Raw genomic sequence first — 23814 nt, forward strand, 5'->3', positions numbered from 1 at the left:
CAAGATCCCAGGCTAATCCACAAAACAATAATAGCAGATATTTTGATTACTGACAATGTCTTAGGCAACATAAATATACATACTCACTTCATTCTAACATTACTATGAAGTGGGTAATGTCACCAATCCCATTACAATGATGAGCAAAGCAAGGCTCAGAAAAGTTAAGTGACTTTCTCAAAGACACATATTATTAAGCAGTTGAACTGAGATTTAAGCCAGATCCCCTAACACCAAAGTTCCTATGCTACTTACCTAACTACTAAAGTAATACACCATTATGTACTTTGGTAATTCTCTGTTAATCCTTCTACTGCCTGTATAAAATTCCATAGTGTGGATGCACTAAAATCTACTGGGCTGGTACAAAAGTAATTGTGGGTTTTGCCATTAAAAGTAATGTTAAAAAAAAAAAAAAGCCACCACACTTGGCTAATTTTTGTATTTTTTCAGTACAGACAGGGTTTTGCCACGTTGGTCAGGTTGGTCTCAAACTCCTGACCTCAAGTGATCCACCTCCTCCCTCAGCCTCCCAAAGTGCTGGGATTACAGGCGTGAGCCACCATACCTGGCCAAGAGTCAGAATTTATATGTTAAAAGAAAAGCTGCAGATCAATAAGCATCCAGCTCAGGAATGTTTTTTTTAAATAGCAAGTTAAGCCTGCCCAAAACAGAAAATTATTAATAAAGAATACTAAAGAAGAAAGAGATAAATAAAATCAAAAGTTAGTTATTTGAAAAGAATAATAAACCTGCTAACTTCAATAACACTAATCATGGGAGGATATGATGGCTAACTCTCCAAATAGCCCCCGGTGATCCCTACCTTCTGGTACAGTTGGCTCTGAGTATCTATGGGTTTCACATCCATGGACTGCCAAACCACAGATCAAAAATATTTGGGGGAGAAAAATGAATGGGTATGGGTGCATCTGTACTGAACATGTACTGAATTTTTTCCTTTTCATTATTCCCTAAACAACACAGTACAATTATTTACATAGCAATTATTTACAAACAATTATTTACATAGCATTACATTGCATTAGGTATTATAAATAATCTAGAGATGATTTAAAGCATACAGGAGGATGTGTGTAGGTTATATGCAAATACAAGGCCATTTTACATAAGGGATTTGAGCATCCGCGGATTTTGGTATCTCTGAGGTGTCCTGAAACCAATTACCCACGGATACTGAGGAATCACTACATTTACTTCCTTGTGTAATTCCTTCCTGTTGATTTTGGGCTGGGCTTAGTGACTCACTTCTAATGGACAGAACAAGGCAGAAGTGATGGTATGTGACTTGGAGACTAAACCAATGAAAGCATTAAGGTGTCACTCTTTTACTCTTAGGTCACTAGCTCTAGTGGAGGCCATGTCATAAGCAAGTGCTGTGGAGAGGCCCATATGGCAAGGAAAGGAACCAAAATCTTCTGCCAACAGCATGTGAATGAGCACGGAAGTGAATCTACCAGCTCCAGTCATGTCTGTAGCCCTGTAGCCCTGGCTGCCAGCTGAACTACAACTTCTTGAGATATCCTGAGCCAGGATCTCAACAGGCTTTGTTTATTGTCTCTGAGAGTTTGAAAAACTGACTCTAAAATTTCTACAAAATTCAAAGCTCCAAGTACAGACACACTCTTAAAAAAGAAAAACAAGGTAGGAAGACTAGCTCTACATATATCAAGACTTATAAAAGCTATAATAATGAAGATGGGGTAGTATTGTTGCAGGATCAACAGACCAATGGAATGGAGTCCAGAAACAGATTCATACAGACCTACATGGATGTCTTATAACTCAGGGGTCAATGCAGAGTAGGGAGAAACATATGATCTTTCCAACAAATGGTTTGGGGTCAAATTGATGTCCAAGTGGAAAAAAATTTTGATCCCCGCTATATGTGATACAAACTATACATAAAATCATTTTCAGATGACTATAACTCAATGTAAAATATAAAATAAAAAAAGCTTCTAGAAATTTTAAATAGACAAATAACAATAGGAAAGATTGAAAAGTATAGATTACAATAAAATTAAGAACTTTTATTCCCCCAAAGATATCAAAAGAATGCCACAAAATGGGAAAAATATCCACAACACATATAACCAACTTGTATTCAGAATATATAAAGAACTTCTACTAATCAACTTAAAAAAAGATAACTACTTAGAAAAATGGACAAGAATTTCAATAGCCGTTTTACAAAAAAAGGATATTCATGTGCCAATAACCACAGGAAACAGTCCTCAGCATCACTAATCAGGGAAATGCAAATTAAAACCATAAGGAGATACATAACATGTAACAACATCAACGAATCTCATAAACACAATTTTGAACAAAAGACGCTAGACACAAATACTATATTCCATATGATTCTATTTGTATAAAGTTCAAAAACAGAGGCCGGGCACGGTGGCTCACGCCTGTAATCCCAGCACTTTGGGAGCCTGAGGCAGGCGGTTCACGAGGTCAGGAGATCGAGACCGTCCTAGCTAACAGGAAACCCCATCTCTACTAAAAATACAAAAAATTAGCCGGGCATGGTGGCGGGTGCCTGTAGTCCCAGCTACTCGGGAGGCTGAGGCAGGAGAATGGCATGAACCCGGAAGGTGGAGTTTGCAGTGAGCTGAGAACGCACCACTGCACTCCAATCTGGGTGACAGAGCAAGACTCTGTCTCAAAAAAAAAAAAAAAAAAACCAGACTAAACTATAATGTTAAGAATCAATTTAGTAGTTACCTTGAAGGGGGTTGAAGGGGGTAAAGGTTAGGAGGGGAGATGAAGGGATTCTTGGGTGCTGGTAATATTCTATTTCTTGCCTTGAATGGTAGTTCTTACAAGTATTTGCTTTGTAGAAAAAATCACTCAGATTAACAACTAGGTTCTGAACACTCTTCTTTCTGTATTACATACATCACTAAAAGTGATTTTAAAAAAAAGCAAAACATAATAACAAACATAGCAGAGTTTAGCATGGCTAACTTCAGCCAACTGGAAAATTAAATTACACTGAACTGCTGCTCACTTTTCCCCCAAGTTCAAATAATTGAGGGATTAAAAATGTTAAGATTTGGCTTTCAGGCAGACCAAAAAAACCCCTACAAATATTCCCCCAGCTAATTCATGTAAATAAGTATTCAAAACAGAAATAACATATATTGCATTGTCTGATTTCCTATAATGGTTTTCTTTTTAAAACCCCAAAAACATAAAAAATGCAAAAAGAAAGAGGAAGAGTAAGGAAAGAAAAACAACAAAAGATAACATAATTAGCTCCCAATAAACCAGACATTAGACTATCATCAATTCACTTCTAGTGTTTACTTTCAAGTTACCTTTAAGTAAAACATGAGATTTTCTTAGTGCAGCTTTTAAAATGTTTCTTATAAATGGACTGAGAATATCAATTAACTCACACTGTAATTGTAGTCAGCACTCAAGTGCATATAAAACATACACATTTGTTCTCTCCTGGCACAATACCTGAATTAAACAATAGTTAAGAGACGACAGCAGATGTTTCAAGTCAGATCACATCTTAAAAATGAGAGATGACAGATGAAGGGGAAAATATGAGAACAACTTATGCTTTAGGAAAAGGATGGTAGAGAATTATAAGGAGGAAACATTAATCTTTTTATGCTATGTGTATACAAGCAAAACAGATAAGGAACACTGAGATAAAAGAGCAAGCCAAATGAAAAATGTGAAAGCAAAATCACAAAGTCCCCCAAAATAAGCAAAAAAAATTTATTTTATTTTTATTTTTTTAGACAGAGTCTCACTCTGTCACCCAGGCTAGAGTGCAATGGCATGATCTTGGCTCACTGCAACCTCTGCCTCCTGGGTTCAAGCGATTCTACTGCCTCAGCCTCCTGAGTAGCTGGGATTACAGGCATAGGCCACCACGCCCGGCTAATTTTGTATTTTTAGTAGAGACAGGGTTTCACCATGTTGGTGAGGCTGGTCTCGAACTCCTGACCTTGCGATCCGCCTGCTTCAGCCTCCCAAAGTGCTGGGATTACAGGTGTGAGCCACCATACCCGGCTGCAAAACAAATATTTTTTAATAGTATTTTTACATTTCATTTTGAACAAATTAGGAAGGAGGTGGGGAAAAGGAAATAAACAACAACAAACCAAAAGAAGTGAAGACGTAAGAGGCAAATAGCCAAAACCTTGACACTGACCAGAAAATCACCTTTCAGAGGTAAACCTGTATCACAAACTTGCTATAAAATATTCTTTTGTTGTTGTTGTTGTTGAGACGGAGTTTTGCTCTTGTTGCCCAGGCTGGAGTGCAATGGCGCAATCTCGGCTCACTGCAACCTCTGCCTCCCAGGTTCAAGTGATTCTCTTGCCTCAGCCTTCTGAGTAGCGAGGATTATAGGCACCCACCATCACGTTGGGCTAATTTTTGTATTTTTAGTAGAGATGGAGTTTCACTATGTTGGCCAGCCTGGTCTCGAACTCCTGGCCTCAAGTGATCCACCCGCCTGGGCCCCCCAAAGTTCTGGGATTACAGGCGTGAGCCACTGTGCCCAGCCTAAAATATTCTTAAGAAGTAATTTGAAAGTAATCAATATTGCAAAGCTGCAAAGAAACAGGCAGAAAGTATTACTTAACACTACCATTAACCACCTGTATGGTGATTTTCATACATAAATGGCTTTCACATATAATAGGTTGTCAATTCTGTGAGAGAACTTATAATTAGAGAATGCAGTGAGACCTCGTTTCAAAAAAAAAGAAAAAAAAAAGAGGAAAAGGTCTCTAAGATGTGAAAACACCAAGTGTTCATTATACCATGCCATTTATAAATGTCCTTACCATAAAATACTCAGAGACTAAAAAAAATTGTTGACCTAAGAAAACAAAATTGAGTAGCATGGGACAGTAATTTGGAACCACTAGGTAAAATCCTTACCTAACACTGGTAGAGAGTGGATGAGGAGAAGAGGTGAGAAAATGAAGCTTATACTTGGGTTTATGCCATGGGGAATACCTTTACTGGAACTGCTTTATAACTGGGTATTTTTTGTTTCAGTGGTAACATCCCCAAGGATAAGGTGCAAGATGGCCTCATCCCTTAAGGTACTCATATCATTTTAAGTATGGTTCTTATAAGACTTGGTATCTGTACTATCTATATTTTATATTTGATGTAAATATAACATCTTAACAGATTCATCAAGCTTCCCACTTAAAGAGATATCAGGTACAAAATAACTAAATTACCTTTAAGAGATGCTTCCTTTTAAATATGATACAAATTATCTTATAGAGATAGCTTTTAGATTCTCTTAAAATAAAAACTTTATACTTTTACTTCAACAAGCTTCTGCAGTAACAGCATGACTAGAATCTGGTAAACTGTAACTTTCAAACTCTTTGAAATTTGGTCAAAATAAATCATTTCTTTTCAAGTTGTTTTGGGAATCCAGACTTTCAGAGGTAAATCTTATGTGAGTATATTTTACTAACTGTATGTATGTAAAATCTGAACAAGTGGTTGGTAATAATGGATTGTTAAATACAGTAGGGTAGACTTGATGTCTAGACAAGATAGTGGTGAGAGCTGCACTTTAAAGAACATTGGTTACTTGCTCTGATAAAAAGGAAAAACAAAGAATGTTTCTATTATGTTAGGTTACTATGAAATGCTTAGATCTTGAACCTACAACAATAGATACAGCTGCCACTACTTTGAAAACAATTTCACTGGAATCCATCATATGCTAAAAGCTGATTATTTTCCATGTCCACAACTCTAGTTAACATTTTCAAGACTGTACATTTGACTAATCTTTACTTCTAGCCTCTTTAAACGTAAAACAAAAACAGATTATATATGAGAAAGAGCAAGAGCTAGTGAGTGTTGGGAATCATCAGACAATGAGTAGTAGCTGAAATGAGACACTGTAAGAAGAGAAGAGGGCCACAGCTACAACACTTACAATTAAATGTAACACCCTATCTACGGAAGAAAACCTGCTCTGCACAATTCATTAACTCAACAAATACTAATTACTGACTGACACATAACAGTGGTATATTCGAAGGTTACTTAAAAACTTATTTTAAGAGCCCTGTGTCCTTAAGAAGGTTTAAAAAAAAAAAACTTAAAATTCTATAGTTAAATATGAAATTACTACACACAACTGTGTACAGAAAAAGTAATATTTAACTTTTAATTTTCAGTATGATTTAGATCAGGAAGGGACCTAAGATTATTCAGCCCAACCCTTTTATTTGGAGGGAAAAGCGAAGAAAAGCTAGTAAAGTAGCCCATATAGTCACACAAATGGTGATAGTACGGAATTCAAAATAAAAAATATATTAAGTAGATTTAGACTTACAACAGACTCTTAATAAAGCTAATAACAATCAACAAAATAAAGTCTGAATTAACTCAATTTTTCTTAGCTAATTGTAATAAGGAAAGGGGTTCCTAAATGGCTAAGAAGTAAAATTTCACGTAACAAGGCTGGCATAGCTATGACTATAATAAAAATTGTCTTTACAGAAACAAAAAATATTCAGGATAAGTGTTTTGAAGTTAAAAGAAAGAAAAGAACACCAAAATAATCAATCCCTTTCCCCAAGTGTCCCTGATTACTCTATTTCTTTATGTTTAAGAACCTCAGAATCGGCCGGGTGCGGTGGCTTACACCTATAATAGGTGGGTAGATCTCTCGAGCCCAGAAGTTGGCGACCAACATGGGTAACAAGGTGAAATCCCATCTCTACAAAAAATACAAAAAAAAAATTAGCTGGGAGTGGTGGCACACACTTGTAGTCCCAGCTACTCAGGAGGGTGAGGTGGGAGTATTGCTTGAGCCTGGGGGGTGGTGGCTGCAGTGAGGTGTAATCGTGCCACTGCACTCCAGCATGGGCGACAGAGTAAGACCCTGTCTCAAAAAACAAACAAATAAACAACAACGAAAAACACCTCAAAATGGTACCCTCCCTATAACTAAAATGATTCCTATCTATATTTTAACTATAAATTACCTGATGAATATATAATCAGCTCTTTTTTCAAAAGATAGCATACTTATAGGCAGCAGACACCAACCTTTTTGGCAACAGGGACCAGTTTTGAGGAAGACAATTTTTCCATGGAAGGAGTGAGAGAGGGCACACAACCTAGATCCCTTGCGTCTGCAGTTCACAATAGGGTCTGTGCTTCTGTGACAATCTAATGCCACCACTGATCTGACAAGCAGTAGAGCTGAGGAGGTAATGCTCACTCCCCTGCCCTCCCTCCCCCCTCCCCACAGCCACTCACCTCACCTCCTGCTGTGACGCCCGGTTCCTAACAGGCCACAGACCAGTAGCGGTCCACAAGCCCAGGGGTTGGGGACCCCTGCTTATAGGTAGAAAAATGAACATTTTCATAAAACAGCATTATATTAGGAGAGTGTTCTGAAAGAGCCAAAGAGGTTTAAAAATGAATTCATGGTACTTGTTCTTTTCTCATTTATATAAAATTGATCAGCTTTTATATAAAATTGACTAGCTTTTCTTCGCTTTTCCCTCCAAATAAAAGGGTTGGGCTGAATAATCTTAGGTCCCTTCCTGATCTAAAAAATTTATATAAAATTTATACAAAATTTCTCATTCAAATAAAAATAGAGAGAGACTTGTCCTACAGATGGCAAGTTTTTGTAATTTGAAGAGTATAATATATTTAAAAAATATTTTCAGGCACATCCCTGCAATTGTTTTGGTTTAGGCTTTATTAATTGTATTTACAAACACAATTTTTAAGAAAGGTTGACGGTGACTGGTACAAGCAAGAAATTAAGATTCTCTGCAAACTCACATTCTGATTACTCTCAAACCTGGCATGTGACATCCACAATATTAAACCAAAATCCTCCCAGAATTGTTCATTTTAAATGTAATGCTTTACTCATTAAAAATATACATGCATATCTTTTAAAAAATATGGAGAAATCAGGGACTGTATTTGAAAACATGGTTCACAACAGATGTAAATATCTATTAATAATGGGCTAATGTGGAATGATCTCTTAAAAATACCGAACAGCATACAGAGTATAGCCACTTGCGTGCACGTGTGTGTGTGTGTGTGTGTGTGTGTGTGTGTGAAAGAGAGAAGGAGAGAGACAGGGTCTCGCTCTCCCCTGTTATTTCAATCAAGTTTTTCTACCAGTTATATTCTTAAGAGAACCTCTCCTTTTAAGAACTGCATCTTAGCACAGTGGCTCACACCTATAATTCCAGCACTTTGGGACGCTGAGATAGGAGGATCACTTGAGGCCAAGAGTTTGAGAACAGCCTGAGCAACAGGCTGTGAGATTCTATACAGTAGTTAGGGACTACTCGAAGGTCACTTGCAGGTTTATGACTCCACCTGTCATCCATCCAACAAGTATTTCTTGTAAGCCTACTACACATACTGTTCTCGGTGATGGCAGATGTAGCAGTAAATAAAACAAGATAAAACAAAGCCCTTGTTTTCACAGAGCATCCATGATGGTAAGGGGAGAAAAGGAAATAAAAACATATGTCAAGGAAAAAAAGGAGAGTAATTTTATATAAAATAAAGACATTCATCTTTGTGTTAAAGACAGATATACTGAGCAAACCTTTTACTTATGCTCTCATTTAATTGGTATCTTGAAAGGTACCAACTGCCTCCCAATCACCAAATTAAACAGAATTTTCTCAGTCTCCATTTTCCTTATATTCCTCTAAGCATCTGATACTGCTCACCACCTTCATTTTGAAACTCCAATGGTTTGCATGACAAATTTCCTATTCTGGTTCTTATCTTTTCACATTAGTGTGACATTAACATAAGCTACACGGTCACATCTAGGATTTGAGACCATTCCCTATCCAACAAAAGGAAACGGATTTAATTGATGTAGAAATCGGACAGCACCTAGAGAAAATTTTTCACTGTTCTTAATTTCCGATAGTTTTTAGAATATTATTATCAATGTAATTACATTTATTCAATGCACTAGAGAGTAACAACATCAATAAGCACCTGTACAAAATGTTACATTTTATAAACCCTTTCGCCTTTACTTCATTTAATCCTCATAAAATGATAATAACCCTATAATAGTTGCACATTAAAAACAAAGTCCTGCTTTTCAGAATGACTTCACTAAAAAACTAGACTTAAATAGTATCCTTTATGTTTCCTTTAATATTTGGAAACTACCTTAAAGTATAATGAAAAACATAAGAAACATCTGTAATCCCAATATTCAAACATAACATTTGCTAACATTTTGCTATATTGAACATTTCTTCCATCCCATCCCTATTAACTTTAATAATTTTTAATTGCTTCATACTAACTAGAATATTAATATTCTGTAAAAAAGAAGTTTGTTTTTTATTTAAAAATAAACAATCCAGGTAGGGGACCATACTGATCGAACTGACTGTGAAGTCAACTCAAACAATTTTTATAATTTTTTAAGTTGTAGTTTTAGAGTTACAGGTGGAAAAAGAAATGAAGCATATTTATTCAATAAATGTTTACATGTGCAAAGCAACACAAACAAAAATTATGTACATGAAGACAACTAGATTCTCACCTGTTCAATCTCTTTGGTTTTTGATGCTATTGCTTTAGAGCGAGTGGTTAGCTGACTATCTTCAAATAATTCTATCCCATGTGTTGTGTTTGACTCAGGTTCCTCCGGCTGGTCAGTAAACAATGGTGCTGTGGATCCCGCCTTGAAAAGGAATTAGAAATCTTTAATTATTTTCTTAAAAAACATAGAGCAGTTCAGATGGTTGTGTACAGGCACTAACTGGCAAATTATATTAAGTGCTAGATTTAACATGTTTTAAGAAAAGAAAACTCTCTCCACTTCACTATGCATAATGAGCATATGTGAAATGGATTAAAGAAGAAATGACTGCTACTTTTTTTTTTTTTAATATGGAACACTTCATGAATTTGCATGCCATCCTTGCGCAGGGGCCACGCTAATCTTCTGTTTCATTCCAATTTTTAGTGTATGTGCTGCCGAAGCAAGTGAGGCTGTTACTTTTTAAATTTTAGGTAAGACAAAGCCTCTAGGCCTATTCGATTCCAAAATATTATTTCACATTATATCAAGATACAGATAAAAAATTATTGTCCCATGACTATTCCTTAAGTGATCAGTTTACGAAATACTGAGGAGAAAAAGTCCAAATGGAAGTGAGAGGTGTTGTACACACATAAAGAAATACATTTAAAGGGAATATGAGAAAAGGCTGTATTTTTAGAAGTTAAATCACCTTGCTCCTGTAGCCTAGTAATTCACTGAAATCATTAAAAAGAAAACCCCACAAATCAATAATGATCACTTCAGTTTTAGACCAATAATTAAAAATGAATAAATATACTGTGAATTATGTCTAAAACGGTCAGGTGGGAGATTAAGTATTGGAATACATATATGCATAGACTATCTCTGGAAGGACACTACAGAAAAAATTATCAAAGGAGTTGTCTCAATAGTAACAACTTAGAAAAAGTAGCAAAGAAGAGCCACATTGTAAATACTTTGGTGCCATTTGAATTTCTGACACATACATGTATGATCTACCAAAAAAAAAAAAAAACCCGAGGCAGGCGGATCACGAGGTCAAGAGATCAAGACCATACTGGCCAACACGGTGAAAACCCGTCTCTACTAAAAATACAAAAATTAGCTGGGTGTGGTGGCAGGTGCCTGTAATCCCAGCAAGAGAATCACTTGAACCCGGGAGGCAGAGGTTGCAGTGAGCCAAAATCACACCAGCACCACTGCACTCCAGCCTGGCGACAGAGCCAGACACCGTCTCAAAACACAAACAACTCTAGTTTTTTTTTTTTTTTTAACAAGTTTGAGTTACATATGTTAAGGGACTTATACCAAAAGCATAAAAATCATTTAAGAAAAGAATTCCACTAGCAACGTTCTTTGTAAATTGCCCAGTCGCTGGTGTTCTGTTACTGCAACACAAAACTAAGACACAGGCCTATACACAATATGTAAAACTAAGACACAGGCCTATACACAATGTGTAAACTGGTGAGCAAAGAAAGTATATCAGAGAAGATAGGAGCTTTCAGAAACAAAAAGCAAGTGAAAAAGGGAAAAAAAAACTGACAGTTAATTTAAAAGAGCTCATTAGTAATTAAATGTATTTCAATTAGATATATATGTCCAAGGTACTGTACGGAAAACAAAGCAAGTGTTTGAGATACATTCAACATATATCACTAGGCAAAAAAATTAAGGTCATCAATGAAATATAAAGTGGCATAAAATGTTATAGTAGGTAGAAAAGTGGAATCAAGATCTTGAGTTGTATTATCTCCAACACTAGTGATTCCACTGAATGAGTATAAATTTGAAACAGAGCCATGGAAAATGGTCATTCTAGACTAGGGACAGAATAAGCACAGACATTGAAGCCAAAAATAACACCCTATATGTGAAAACAACCTAAGTCGTAAATTTTAAATTTTTCCTCTACAGCAGGAAGTGACCTGTTCTACTGAGACTTTTTTTTTTTTTTTTTTTTTTTTTGAGACTAGGTCTTGCTCTGCCACCCAGGCTGGAGTGCAGTGATGCAGTCACAGCTCACTGCAGCCTCAATCATCCAGAAGCAAGATCCTCTCACCTCAGCCTCCTGAACAGCTAGAACTACACGCATATGCCACCATGCCCAGCTAATTTTTTGTGGATTTTTTTTTTTTGTACAGACGGGGTCCCACTATTTTTGCAGGTGTGAGCCAGCATACCTGCCCCACTGTTCCCAGTTCTTTTTTTTCTGAGACAGGGTCTTGCTCTGTCACCCAGCCTGGAGGGCCATGGTGTGATCACAGCTCACTGCAAACTTCAATTCCTGGGCTCAAGTGATCCTCCCATCTTAGTCTCCTGAGTAGCTGGGACTAAGCGGCCACCACACCCAGCTTGTTTTTGTTTTTTTTTTTTTGTAGTGACAAGACCTCACTACATTGCCCAGGCTGGCCTGCAACTCCTGGCCTCAAACAATCTTCCTGCCTAGGTCTCATCTACCAGGACATTCTAATATCCTTCAAACAATTTTCTTTTCATTCTGACAACCAAAAGAAAACTCTCACAGCTATTTGTTTAAGGACAGCAAATTATATCTCTACAAAACTTGACTGCAACCTTCTTGATGGCTAGGATGGTACCTCAAAAGCAATGTCTGACACAAGTAGATATACAATGCATATTTAGTGAATTTAAATAAAGTATAAGAAAACTAGTACAGTATTTTTTTAAGTTTGCCTTAAAACACTAATCCTGAAATGCATGCTGTGAAAAAAATTACATAGTCAAAAGTTTGGTAAATTATGCAAACTCTTTTAATATCCTCTTACTGAACACCGATGAACATATTAATAATAAATTAAAATCTCTAAAAAGTGCTGAAATATCAAAACCAACCTAACTCTTTTAAACTTAGCATCTCAAATAAACTGGCTATTAGAATCTTTTTTTTTTCTTCCTCAGACCATTAAGACCCTTCAGATATGCTGTCAAATACCTTGGGAAATGCTGTAGTAGAGCCCAGACGATGAAAGTATAAAACTGAAAAGTGGCAGGAACCACAACATGCCTGAATATTTAAGTATATTATTGAATTTACCTTCAATTTCACTGGACTTTCTATGAACTACACGTTTTCCCAAACAAATTGCTTAGAACTATAATGAGGGCAGCAAGTGAAGACAAGGTGGAAACTTAAGCATTCATTCTATCTATCTCAGCTCATAATAATGAAATTTACACAATGTTTCTGAAGTACATGAACCATTACTTAAAAGGCTCATATAAAATAAAATATTGCCACAATTAGATTTAAACAGACACGCACATGCACACACACACACATACACAGTACTTTGCCAAACTCTTGCTTGGCATCAAAGGCCTTTCTTCTTTCCAGGCTATTCTGTCAAATTAGATATCAGTTTACAGGACCAAGGCCAAAATTATATTTCTCAAAAAGCATGGACCACTGAAATGAGTAACTATTTAACAATAGCCTGAGAACAAATTAGCAAAATATTAATAAGCTAAAGTATTAATAAGAGAAAAATATTAATATGATATGGGACTAAGTTTACAAAAATTATCTCAAAAATTTCCCAAATGATTTCCAGTACGAAAAAGTATCAATCTAAGTAGAAAAATATTTTAGAGAATGGGATGAAATTGATGCTGCTGTTCAACATTAATGACATACAGAAATAAACATATTATGGTTATCAGTGCTACTCTCACATATCTTGCCTTTGATCCAACAAAAGAACATGTCTGACCTATGACTCAACTTACAGATTTTTTTAGGGTTATTTACTTTTCATTAATTTGAAATCTAGCGAATTCCAAGCAAATTTTAGAGGAAAAAAAAGATGTTTAAAAAGTCTTTCTAGATCCAAAGTCACTCATGGATTATTCAGTGTCAAGATGCATTCAAGAAATGAGAGAACCCAAGCAGAATATTTAAATTTGAGAACAGTAGTGAGCTTTTATAAAAACCTGAGATAAAAAATGATGGGAGAACGGAGGATAAATATACTATTAATGTTCATACATTAATAAAGCCTTGTTAACATTAATAAAGCCTTGTTAATTGGAGATAAAGCATTAAGTAAAGAAATTATTCTTTTTGAAAGTTTTTGGTTCTATAAAACAAACTACCAATATTCCAAAGCAGCAATTTTGAAGCATAAATATCAATGATTAATGTAGAAACATTATTCTAAATTATTAGAGAAAATAACCAAAATAATACAATTAAACGTATTACTGAAAAGTATTGTTCATGCTTTTAAATAGTGCTGGAAAAGTACCAAGAAGGAACAGCTTGGTGTTTTTGATACATTTACTGGAGAATATGCATAAATATCTATTATTATAGCTACAATAAGGAGGAAACCTTGACCCACTTAAGAACAATTGATATCTAAAAGACAGATCAGCATTTTTAAAAAGAAAGGCTCTATTTGCGTAAGTTCTGATAGGGTTTATACTTTTTATGAGCAGTGTACATTAGTTACTTTGGAAAGGATCTTTTCACTGTATAAAGATGTAGTTAAGTATTATTTTTACATACAATATCAATGCTTGATCCCTTTTATCAAAGAACATTCTATCAAAGTCATTCCAAAAGTAAATCAAAAAGCCAGAATGCGCCTTCAAATAAAAATAATTTGTCAAGGGACGGATTTTTATATTCTCTACCTGTCATGTCAAAGAATTCCTATAGTATCAAATCCTGAATCTAAAAGCTTAATTGTGCCCACAAAATTTCTATATTTCCCTTTTAGAGATGTTACAGTTTATACAGAAATTTTTCAGTTCATTTCAAAATATGTTAATACAAACGTGTCATAAACCTTTTTCTATGGTCCCAAAAATGTTCCCATCTTTCGGTATTCAAGACTCATCAAGGTCTCGGGTTGCCCAGACAATGAATAATTTTATTTCTTGGGATATTTATGAGATAATCTGCATGAAGTATAACAAGCAATATAAATATGGTCCACAATCCAAGGTCAAATTAGATTTCTGTTCTGAATTCACTGGTTTATAACTAGTGGCTTAGCATGATTTCCTGAGATACTTTTAACAGCAAAGCCCATTAAAAGAAGTATATAAATAATGTATTTTTCTTATACTCCATATTTATACTATTCTTACACACCAAAACTACAGGAAACATTCAGACAAAGCGTGATTACTGAATTCAGAGTCATTCATATTCTGACTATCATTCTGTGTGGTAATTTTAATACCTGTAATCCATAGGATATATTTTGAAGTACAGGAATAAACCAAATATTTTTCGCCCATAATTTAAAATCCAGAGAAAACTTTCAGATGTGAAACATAAAGGAGACATTATGCCTTACCTCATACTCAGAAATTTCAGGCAAGTTACTTTCATCTGATTTCTCTAGCTTTTCAGCAGCCCACTTGCTTGCAGCCTCAGCAAGTTCCTTTTCAGTTAGCCTACTGGGTTTGTCTAACACCTAATAAAAATAGAACATTTCTGTACACCAAGAACAAATAGAACATTGTACACCAAGAAGTACACTCCACTTACATTTAAAATCATATAAGCCTTCAAATTTCTATGGAGAACAGGTACATTCTTTATTTCCTCCTTCAAAAATATTCAACATGGAATTACTTTAAGTAGCAATTCCTTTGGGACATATAGACCAGATCTAATTCTTAATTTCATTTACATAAGACTCTAGAAATTCATCTAAGTAACAAAGCAAAAGACACTGACATTTAACTCATATACTAATTATATTTAGAATATAAAAGACATCATACTGATTTCAACTTTGTGCCTTTAAGCATATTTAATGAAATAAGTAATGTCTAAATTTCAGTAAAGCAAACTCCTAATACAACAGAAACATACAGATATGCTATTATTACAGTGTACAGTGAGTTACATAAATCCTACTCCTTACACAAAATTTTTAAACTTAAATTTCATTTTTTGATCCTACTACTAGTTCCTTTATCTAACTGCATACAATACTAAACAAGGTATGGGCTTTGCAGTTATATACAGACCTGGCTTTGAATCGCAGTTTAATGACTTGCTAGGTAGATGACTTTATACACCTAACTTACGACACCATGAGCCTTGGTTTCTTCATTTACAAAACAGGGGTTAATAATGCTCACTTTACAAAGCAGTTGTGAGAATTGAAGGAGGTAATAGATCTGGAAGTATCCACAATAATGCTTGGTACCTTAGTGTTTCTTTCTTTTCCATATTCACTGATGTGAATCTATTACACTAAAACATCTGAAAATCAATCAGCCCATGGGCTCAATATAAAAATGAAGAAAGTAAAATGTCTTTTCTGGATCAGATATAATTCCCCCAGTACTGTTTAAAGGCTTATTTTGTAAATAAGATATGAATTGTAAAGCACAAATTTAAAAATTATTTCCTTAGGGCCATTATGGTAATTCTCTGATTCCATTCTACTTCCCTGGCATACATTTTCATCAGCTTTGCCCTGCCATGCCTAGTTGCATAACCATCTCTTCTTAAAAAACCTTGTATTACTAAGCTTTACTTCTCTAAAGTCACATCACTGATTCCAAATATACCTCTTGTGGATGACAGTGCTCGGCACTGAACTTATGGGGCACTACCATTTATAAAGTGCTTTTATCTATGAACCAAAAGAAGTACTTTAATTAAATAGAATTCCATGAAGGTGATTAGAGAGGCTTTATTATCCCAACTCATAAACTAAAAAACTGAATGATGGTGACCTGCTCAAAGTCATTAATAAATGCTGAGCTGGGACTTAAATCTAGGCTTTTTTGGGAGGGGCGAGGGGGAATGCAGTCTCACTCTGTCACCCAGGCTGAAGTGCAGTGCCGCAATCTCGGCTCACTGCAACCTCCGCCTCCTGGGTTCAAGCGATTCCCCAACCTCAGCCTCCCGAGTAGCTAACAGTACAAATGCGCACACCATAACCGGGTAATTTTTGTATTTTTAGTAGAGACAGGATTTCACCACGTTGGCCAGGCTGGTCTCAAACTCCTGAGCTCAGGTGATCCACCTGCCTCGGCCTCCCAAAGTGCTGAGATTACAAGCATGAGCCAACGTGCCTGGCTTAGACATTTTTTTAACTGAAAAGGTCATTTGATGTTTTTCTACACCTTGTTAAATTCATCAAACTACTGGCTAGCCATCTACAACATTTACTGGAATATTATAGCAATATATCTATATGAAGTATATTCTACACCCACTGAGGAAGCTTAAACAGCTCAATCCAAAGCCATGTCCATATATAAGATTAAAAAGGTATTATAAGTAATACTTTTATTATTACTCAGTAATAGAAGGTTTTTTTAAAAGCTAGTTAGAAGAAGAAAACACATATACAAACACAAATATATCCAAGAAAGTTGTTTTTTTTCCAGGGGGTGAGGGGGCATACCTATTTAAGAGAAAATTAAAGAGCAAAAACAATTATATGACTTCTCTCTAGCAAAGAATGAAGCAGCTGGGCGCAGTGGCTCACACCTGTAATCCCAGCACTTTAGGAGGCTGAGGCGGGCGGATCACCTGAGGTCAGGAGTGCGAGACCAGACCAGCCTGGCCAACACGGTGAAACCCCATCTCTACTACATATACAAAAATTAGCCGGGTGTGGTGGCAGGTGTCTGTAATCCCAGCTACTTGGGAGGTTGAGGCAGGAGAATTGCTTGAACCTGGGAGGTGGAGGTTGCAGTGAGCCGAGATTATGCCACTGCACTCCAGCCTGGACGACAGAGTGAAACTCCGTTCTGCCCTTCAAAAAGAATGAAGCAAAAGCCTACTATAACTTATTGTCATTCTCTCTGCACATTCGAAAACCTATCATTTGAAACTAACAAACTCTGAAAAAGTATCCCAACATATGGGCAGCCATAATGTTACATCAAAGAGTTCACCAAATCAGGAAATCTAGCTCATAAAGCTCCCCACAGCTACCATGTGACCTTGGGCAAATCAAAGAGGGCGCTACCTTCCGAATATGTAAAATAACTATGGATCTAAAATTGTGATATTTTGATTCCATTTTAAGATTTTATAGTCTGGCTAGGCACAGTGGCTCACGCCTGTAATCACAGCACTTTAGGAGGCCAAGGTGGAAGGATTATTTGAGACCAGGAGTTTGAAACCAGGCTGGGCAACATAGCAAGACCCCATCTCTATTTTTATGTACAAAAAAAAAAAAAAAAAGACTCCACGGTCTGTGAAAAAAAAAATGCAAACATTTATGTCAGGGGCATCCAATCTTTGGCTTCCCTGGGCCACGTTAGAAAAATTGTCTTGGACCACACATAGAATACACTAACACTAAGAATAACTGATGAGCTTAAAAAAAAAAAAAAGGAAAAAATCACGTAATGTTTTAAGAAAGTTTAGGAATTTGTGTTGGGCTGTATTCAAAGCCATCCTGGGCCACAGTTGCATGTAGATCAAGCTTGATCTACATGAAACTATCAGACAAAAGTAGTTAAAAATCCAACATGGTCGTTTTCCACTAAAACTTTTAACATGTAGCACAAAACTCTATGTTGTAACTTATATTCAGATAGCAGTATATTTCAGAGAAAATATTTCATATATAATAATTTGAATTTTTGTAGTGACTTTGATAGGCAGGTACTATTTACTCTTCTTTCATCTATTACCTGACATGAAAACCAAGGCAGTGTTCCAGCTGGGTAAAGCACCCTTGATATGTTTAAGACAGAACCATAATCCAATTGGTCTTTGCTATTCAAAATCCAGAATCCCAGAACCCTCAGACTTCTGGGAAAGTTCCAAAGATACAAGTTGTCACAAAGAAGCTGTTTTTTTCCTTCTGAGGCAGGGAAGCAGCTGCCCCCCAAACACCCAGTATATACCGCTATGTGATATCTACTCTTCCTAAAAAGCCAAAAAGTATAAAAGGCAGAATGAAAAGAAGTAAAGCAGGTAACAGATGTAACAACCGTTATGGCTAAGAGAAAGGGTATGATATCTGTGAAGAGAACTTCTAACTGGAGAGAACAGATGGAAACAGCAACTTGTCAAGTTTTTAATTTCTGAGGATTTATGATTTGAGATGCTAGAAAGGTAGGAATGAAAAGAATGACATAGTGAGGGGTAGCTATGTCCTTAAGAAATTAATAACCCCTTCCCTCTCCCTCTCCCCACGGTCTCCCTCTCCCCATGGTCTCCCTCTCCCTCTCTTTCCACGGTCTCCCTCTGATGCCGAGCCAAAGCTGGACTGTACTGCTGCCATCTCGGCTCACTGCAACCTCCCTGCCTGATTCTCCTGCCTCAGCCTGCCGAGTGCCTGCGATTGCAGGCGCGCACCGCCACGCCTGACTGGTTTTCGTATTTTTTTGGTGGGGACGGGGTTTCGCGGTGTTGGCTGGGCTGGTCTCCAGCTCCTAACCGCGAGTGATCCGCCAGCCTCGGCCTCCCGAGGTGCCAGGATTGCAGACGGAGTCTCGTTCACTCAGTGCTCAATGGTGCCTAGGCTGGAGTGCAGTGGCGTGATCTCGGCTCGCTACAACCTCAACCTCCACCTCCCAGCCGCCTGCCTTGGCCTCCCAAAGTGCCCAGATTGCAGCCTCTGCCCGGCCGCCACCCCGTCTGGGAAGCGAGGAGCGTCTCTGCCTGGTCGCCCATCGTCTGGGATGTGGGGAGCCCCTCTGCCTGGCTGCCCAGTCTGGAAAGTGAGGAGCGTCTCTGCCCAGCCGCCATCCCATCTAGAAAGTGAGGAGCGCCTCTTCCCGGCCGCCATCCCATCTAGGAAGTGAGGAGCGTCTCTGCCCGGCCGCCCATCGTCTGAGATGTGGGGAGCGCCTCTGCCCCGCCGCCCTGTATGGGATGTGAGGAGCACCTCTGCCCAGCCGCAACCCCATCTGGGAGGTGAGGAGCGTCTCTGCCCGGCCATGACCCCGTCTGGGAGGTGAGGAGTGTCTCTGCCCGGCCGCCCCGTCTGAGAACTGAGGAGACCCTCCGCCTGGCAGCCACCCCGTCTGAGAAGTGAGGAGCCCCTCCGCCTGGCAGCCGCCCCATCTGAGAAGTGAGGTGGGGGTCAGCCCCCGCCCGGCCAGCCGCCCTGTCCGGGAGAGAGGTGGGGGGTCAGCCCCCCGCCTGGCCAGCCGCCCCGTCCGGGAGGTGAGGGGCGCCTCTGCCCGGCCGCCCCTACTGGGAAGTGAGGAGCCCCTCTGCCCGGCCACCACCCTGTCTGGGAGGTGTACCCAACAGCTCATTGAGAACGGGCCATGATGACAATGGTGGTTTTGTGGAATAGAAAAGGGGGAAAGGTGGGGAAAAGATTGAGAAATCGGATGGTTGCTGTGTCTGTGTAGAAAGAAGTAGACATGGGAGACTTTTCATTTTGTTCTGTACTAAGAAAAATTCTTCTGCCTTGGGATCCTGTTGATCTATGACCTTACCCCTAACCCTGTGCTCTCTGAAACATGTGCTGTGTCCACTCAGGGTTAAATGGATTAAGGGCAGTGCAAGATGTGCTTTGTTAAACAGATGCTTGAAGGCAGCAAGCTCGTTAAGAGTCATCACCACCCCCTAATCTCAAGTACCCAGGGACACAAACACTGCAGAAGGCCGCAGGGTCCTCTGCCTAGGAAAACCAGAGACCTTTGTTCACTTGTTTATCTGCTGACCTTCCCTCCACTATTGTCCTATGACCCTGCCAAATCCCCCTCTGTGAGAAACACCCAAGAATGATCAATAAAAAAAAAAAAAAGAAATTAATAACTCCTGAGCCCTCACTCTACTATAGAATAGAGATATGTACCTACTAACATAAGATTTCTGTATGAATAAAAGAAAAAATACACCATACATGTTAGGTATCTGCCTACACTCCCAACTCCCCAAATAAAAGCACAATCCACCAGATATAACCCATCCAACCTGCTTATGGTCAAGATGAGAATATGGGTTGCAGCAATAAGTACTAAATTTGGCATAGACTGTGTTAAAAATTCAGTGAGAAAACTGCCCATTTTTCCTCATAGAAAATAGCAAACTCGGGTTGCTATTTTCAAGCTGTGGTTATTTAAAATGTAAGGGGTTTTGTTTTTTGTTTTTTTGAGACAGTTTCGCTCTGTCGCCTAGGCTGGAGTGCAGTGGCGTGATCTCAGCTCACTGCAACCCCCGCCTCCCGGATTCAAGCAATTCTCCTGCCTTGGCCTCCCAAGTACCTGGGACTACAGGCATGTGTCACCACACCCGGCTAATTCTTTGTTTTTTTTGTTTGTTTGTTTTTGTTTTGAGACGGAGTCTCACTCTGTTACCAGGCTGGAGTGCAGTGGCGTGATCTCGGCTCACTGCAAGTTCCGCCTCCTAAGTTCAAGCCATTCTCCTGCCTCAGCCTCCTACGTAGCTGGGACTACAGGCGCCTGCCACCACGGCCAGCTAATTTTTTTGTATTTTTAGTAGAGACGCGGTTTCACCACGTCGGCCAGGATGGTCTCGATCTCTTGACCTCACGATCCGCCTGCCTCGGCCTCCCAAAGTGCTAGGATTACAGACATAAGCCACCACACCCAGCCAATTCTTTGTATTTTTAGTAGAGACAGGGCTTCACTGTGTTAGTCAGGATGGTCTCGACCTCCTGACCTCGTGATCCACCTGCCTCAGCCTCCCAAAGTGCTGGGATTGCAGGCGTGAGCCACCGTGCCCAGCCTGTTTTTATTTTTCAGAGACAGCATCTTGCTCTGTCGCCCAGGCTAGAGTGCAGTGGTGCAATCATAGCTCACTGCTGGCTCAACCTCCTGGGCTCAAGTGATCCTCTCACCTCAGCCTCCTGAATAGCTAGGACTACAGGTGCATGCCACCACATCTGGCTAATTTTTAATTTTTAAAATAAAGTCTTGCTATGTTACCAAGGCTAGTTGTGAACTCCTGGCCTCAAGCAATTCTCCCATCTCATGAAGGGGTGGCCTGCCCCTCCACACCTGTGGGTATATCTTGTCAGGTGGGATGAGAGACTGAGAAAAGAAATAAGACACAGAGACAAAGTATAGAGAAAGAAAAGTGGGCCCAGGGGACCGACGCTCACCGTACTAAGGACCTGCACCAGCACCGGTCTCTGAGTTCCCTCAGTTTTTATTATTATTTTCACTATCTCAGCAAGAGGAATGCAGTAGGAGAGCAGGGTGATAATAGGGAGAAGGTCAGTAAGAAAACATGTGAGCAAAGGAATCTGTGTCACAATTAAGTTCAAGGGGAGGTACTACGCCTGGATGTGCAAGTAGGCCAGATTTATGTTTCTCTCCACCCAAACATCTCAGTGGAGTAAAGAATAACAAAGCAGCATTGCCGCCAACATGTCTCTCCTCCCGCCATAGGGTGGTTTTTCTCCTATCTCAGAACTGAACAAATGTACAATCAGGTTTTATACCAAGACATTCAGTTCCCAGGGGCAGGCAGGAGACAGTGGCCTTCCACTATCTCAACTGCAAGAGGCTTTCCTCTTTTAATAATCCACTTCAGCACAGACCCTTTACGGGTGTTGGGCTGGGGGACGGTCAGGTCTTTCTCATCCCACAAGGCCATATTTCAGACTATCACATGGGGAGAAACCTTGGACAATACCTGGCTTTCCAGGGCAGAGGTCCCTGCGGCTTTCCGCAGTGCATTGTGCCCCTGGTTTATCGAGACTAGAGAATGGCGATGACTTTTACCAACCATACTGCTTGTAAACATTTTGTTAACAAGGCACATCCTGCACAGCCCTAGATCCCTTAAACCTTGATTCCATACAACACATGTTTTTGTGAGCTCAAGGTTGGGGCAAAGTTACAGATCAACAGCATCTCAGGGCAAAGCACTTGTTCAGGGTACAGGTCAAAATGGAGTTTCTTATGTCTTCCCTTTCTACAAAGACACAGTAATAGTCTGATCTCTCTTTCTTTTCCCTACAATCTCAGTCTCTCAAAGTCCTGGGATTACAGGCATGAGCCACCACACCTAGCCAAAAATTTAAGTTTTTAAATGCAGCAAATTAGCTCCCTTGGCATAACAGTAAAGAATAAAAGCATCTGTACTAGTCAGTCCATCTCAATTTGTAATTCTTCTTTAAACTGATTTTAGAAATATAACAAACCTTTGATGAAGAAACTGCTGAACCACTTGAGGGTGAAGTATCTCTTGATGTTTTCAAAGACTGGACAGGCCTCTCTTTATCTATGTAAGAAAACATAAGATGTAATTTTTTTTCTAGCTAATTTGTTTTTGATAAAGTAATTTTGTAATGGAATTAATGAGGGGGTCATACACTTATTTTAGTACTAAAACTTTTCATTACATTATTACATTAAATAGGTTAATATCTAAAACTACCTCTCAGAGGCTAAGCACCATCAACAATCTGAAATAACCTGGAACCAAAGGATATCATAGAAGCCAGTCTAGGCCACAGCACTGCTAGTAAGTAAACATGGAGCCACAGAGACTTCAAGAAAGGCAAAACATATTTTAAAACCATGAATGCTACTTCTTCCATGCTCCTAAATGCTAATTTTTGATATATCACAATAAAAATACAAAGGTAGTTATTATATAGATACCGAGGAGAACTAGTTAATCTAGGGGTAGCTCAAGAGGATCTACATAGGAACTTTAGCAGATATTCCTGAAATGTTTAGACAGTTTTAAACATAAAGTTAGAAAGCTATAATTCAGAGCACTAATCAGTGCCTGGCATTAATGAATGCCCAAATATTTGTTAAATGGTTAAAAATAAACCTGTATGAGATAAAGTCACTAATCTTTACCTTTAGTCACTTTACTCACATAGTGCTGTATGTATATTATTTTTTATAGAAACTTGAGCCAGAAAATACATTTAAACAATAGTACTTTAGCAGGTTCAATAACTCCCCTAAAAGATAGGTTTAGTTAAATATACTCTTAAAAATTAATAACAGTGAGCTGTTACAGAAAAACATTTCATTAAATTGTCTATATGTGCCAAATATATAATCCTCTGCCCTTTGTTGCTAGAAAAACTAACAAAATTAATAACATGAGAAGAGAAAGTGGCATAAAATTTGGAGTCACACAGAAGCTGGTCGAGACTGGACAGTGGATTAACAGCAAAGCAGTCAAGAGCAAAAGCAGAGATAAAATGACTTTGAAACTGAGGCAAAGCCAGCTTCAGTCAAAAAGCCTCTTAAGCTCTTCCTGCCACAGCCAAGATAGATAAATAAGGTCCTGGAGG

General features: G+C 38.4%; 1 protein-coding gene and 1 non-coding gene across 16 annotated transcripts in view; both read right to left on the reverse strand.

Moving 5' to 3' along the window:
* PPHLN1 (periphilin 1) overlaps positions 1–23814 on the reverse strand; it is a 124123-nt gene that overhangs the window by 39939 nt on the left and 60370 nt on the right. For 13 of the 15 annotated variants that reach the window (XM_031001137.3, XM_055358057.2, XM_063694056.1 and 10 more), the window contains 3 exons: positions 22699–22778; positions 14938–15057; positions 9602–9742 (listed from right to left, as the gene is read on the reverse strand). In XM_031001137.3, coding sequence (XP_030856997.1) covers positions 9602–9742; positions 14938–15057; positions 22699–22778 — 341 coding nt within the window. The remainder of the gene's footprint in view (positions 1–9601; positions 9743–14937; positions 15058–22698; positions 22779–23814) is intronic. The other 2 variants (XM_063694054.1, XM_063694052.1) reach the window with 1 other exon arrangement.
* Positions 9946–10047, reverse strand: LOC115930280 (U6 spliceosomal RNA). Its single transcript, XR_004066931.1, has one exon. It is a non-coding gene; the product is annotated as a U6 spliceosomal RNA (small nuclear RNA).

The sequence above is a fragment of the Gorilla gorilla genome, chromosome 10 (assembly GCF_029281585.2).
Source record: "Gorilla gorilla gorilla isolate KB3781 chromosome 10, NHGRI_mGorGor1-v2.1_pri, whole genome shotgun sequence".
NCBI lineage: Eukaryota > Metazoa > Chordata > Mammalia > Primates > Hominidae > Gorilla > Gorilla gorilla.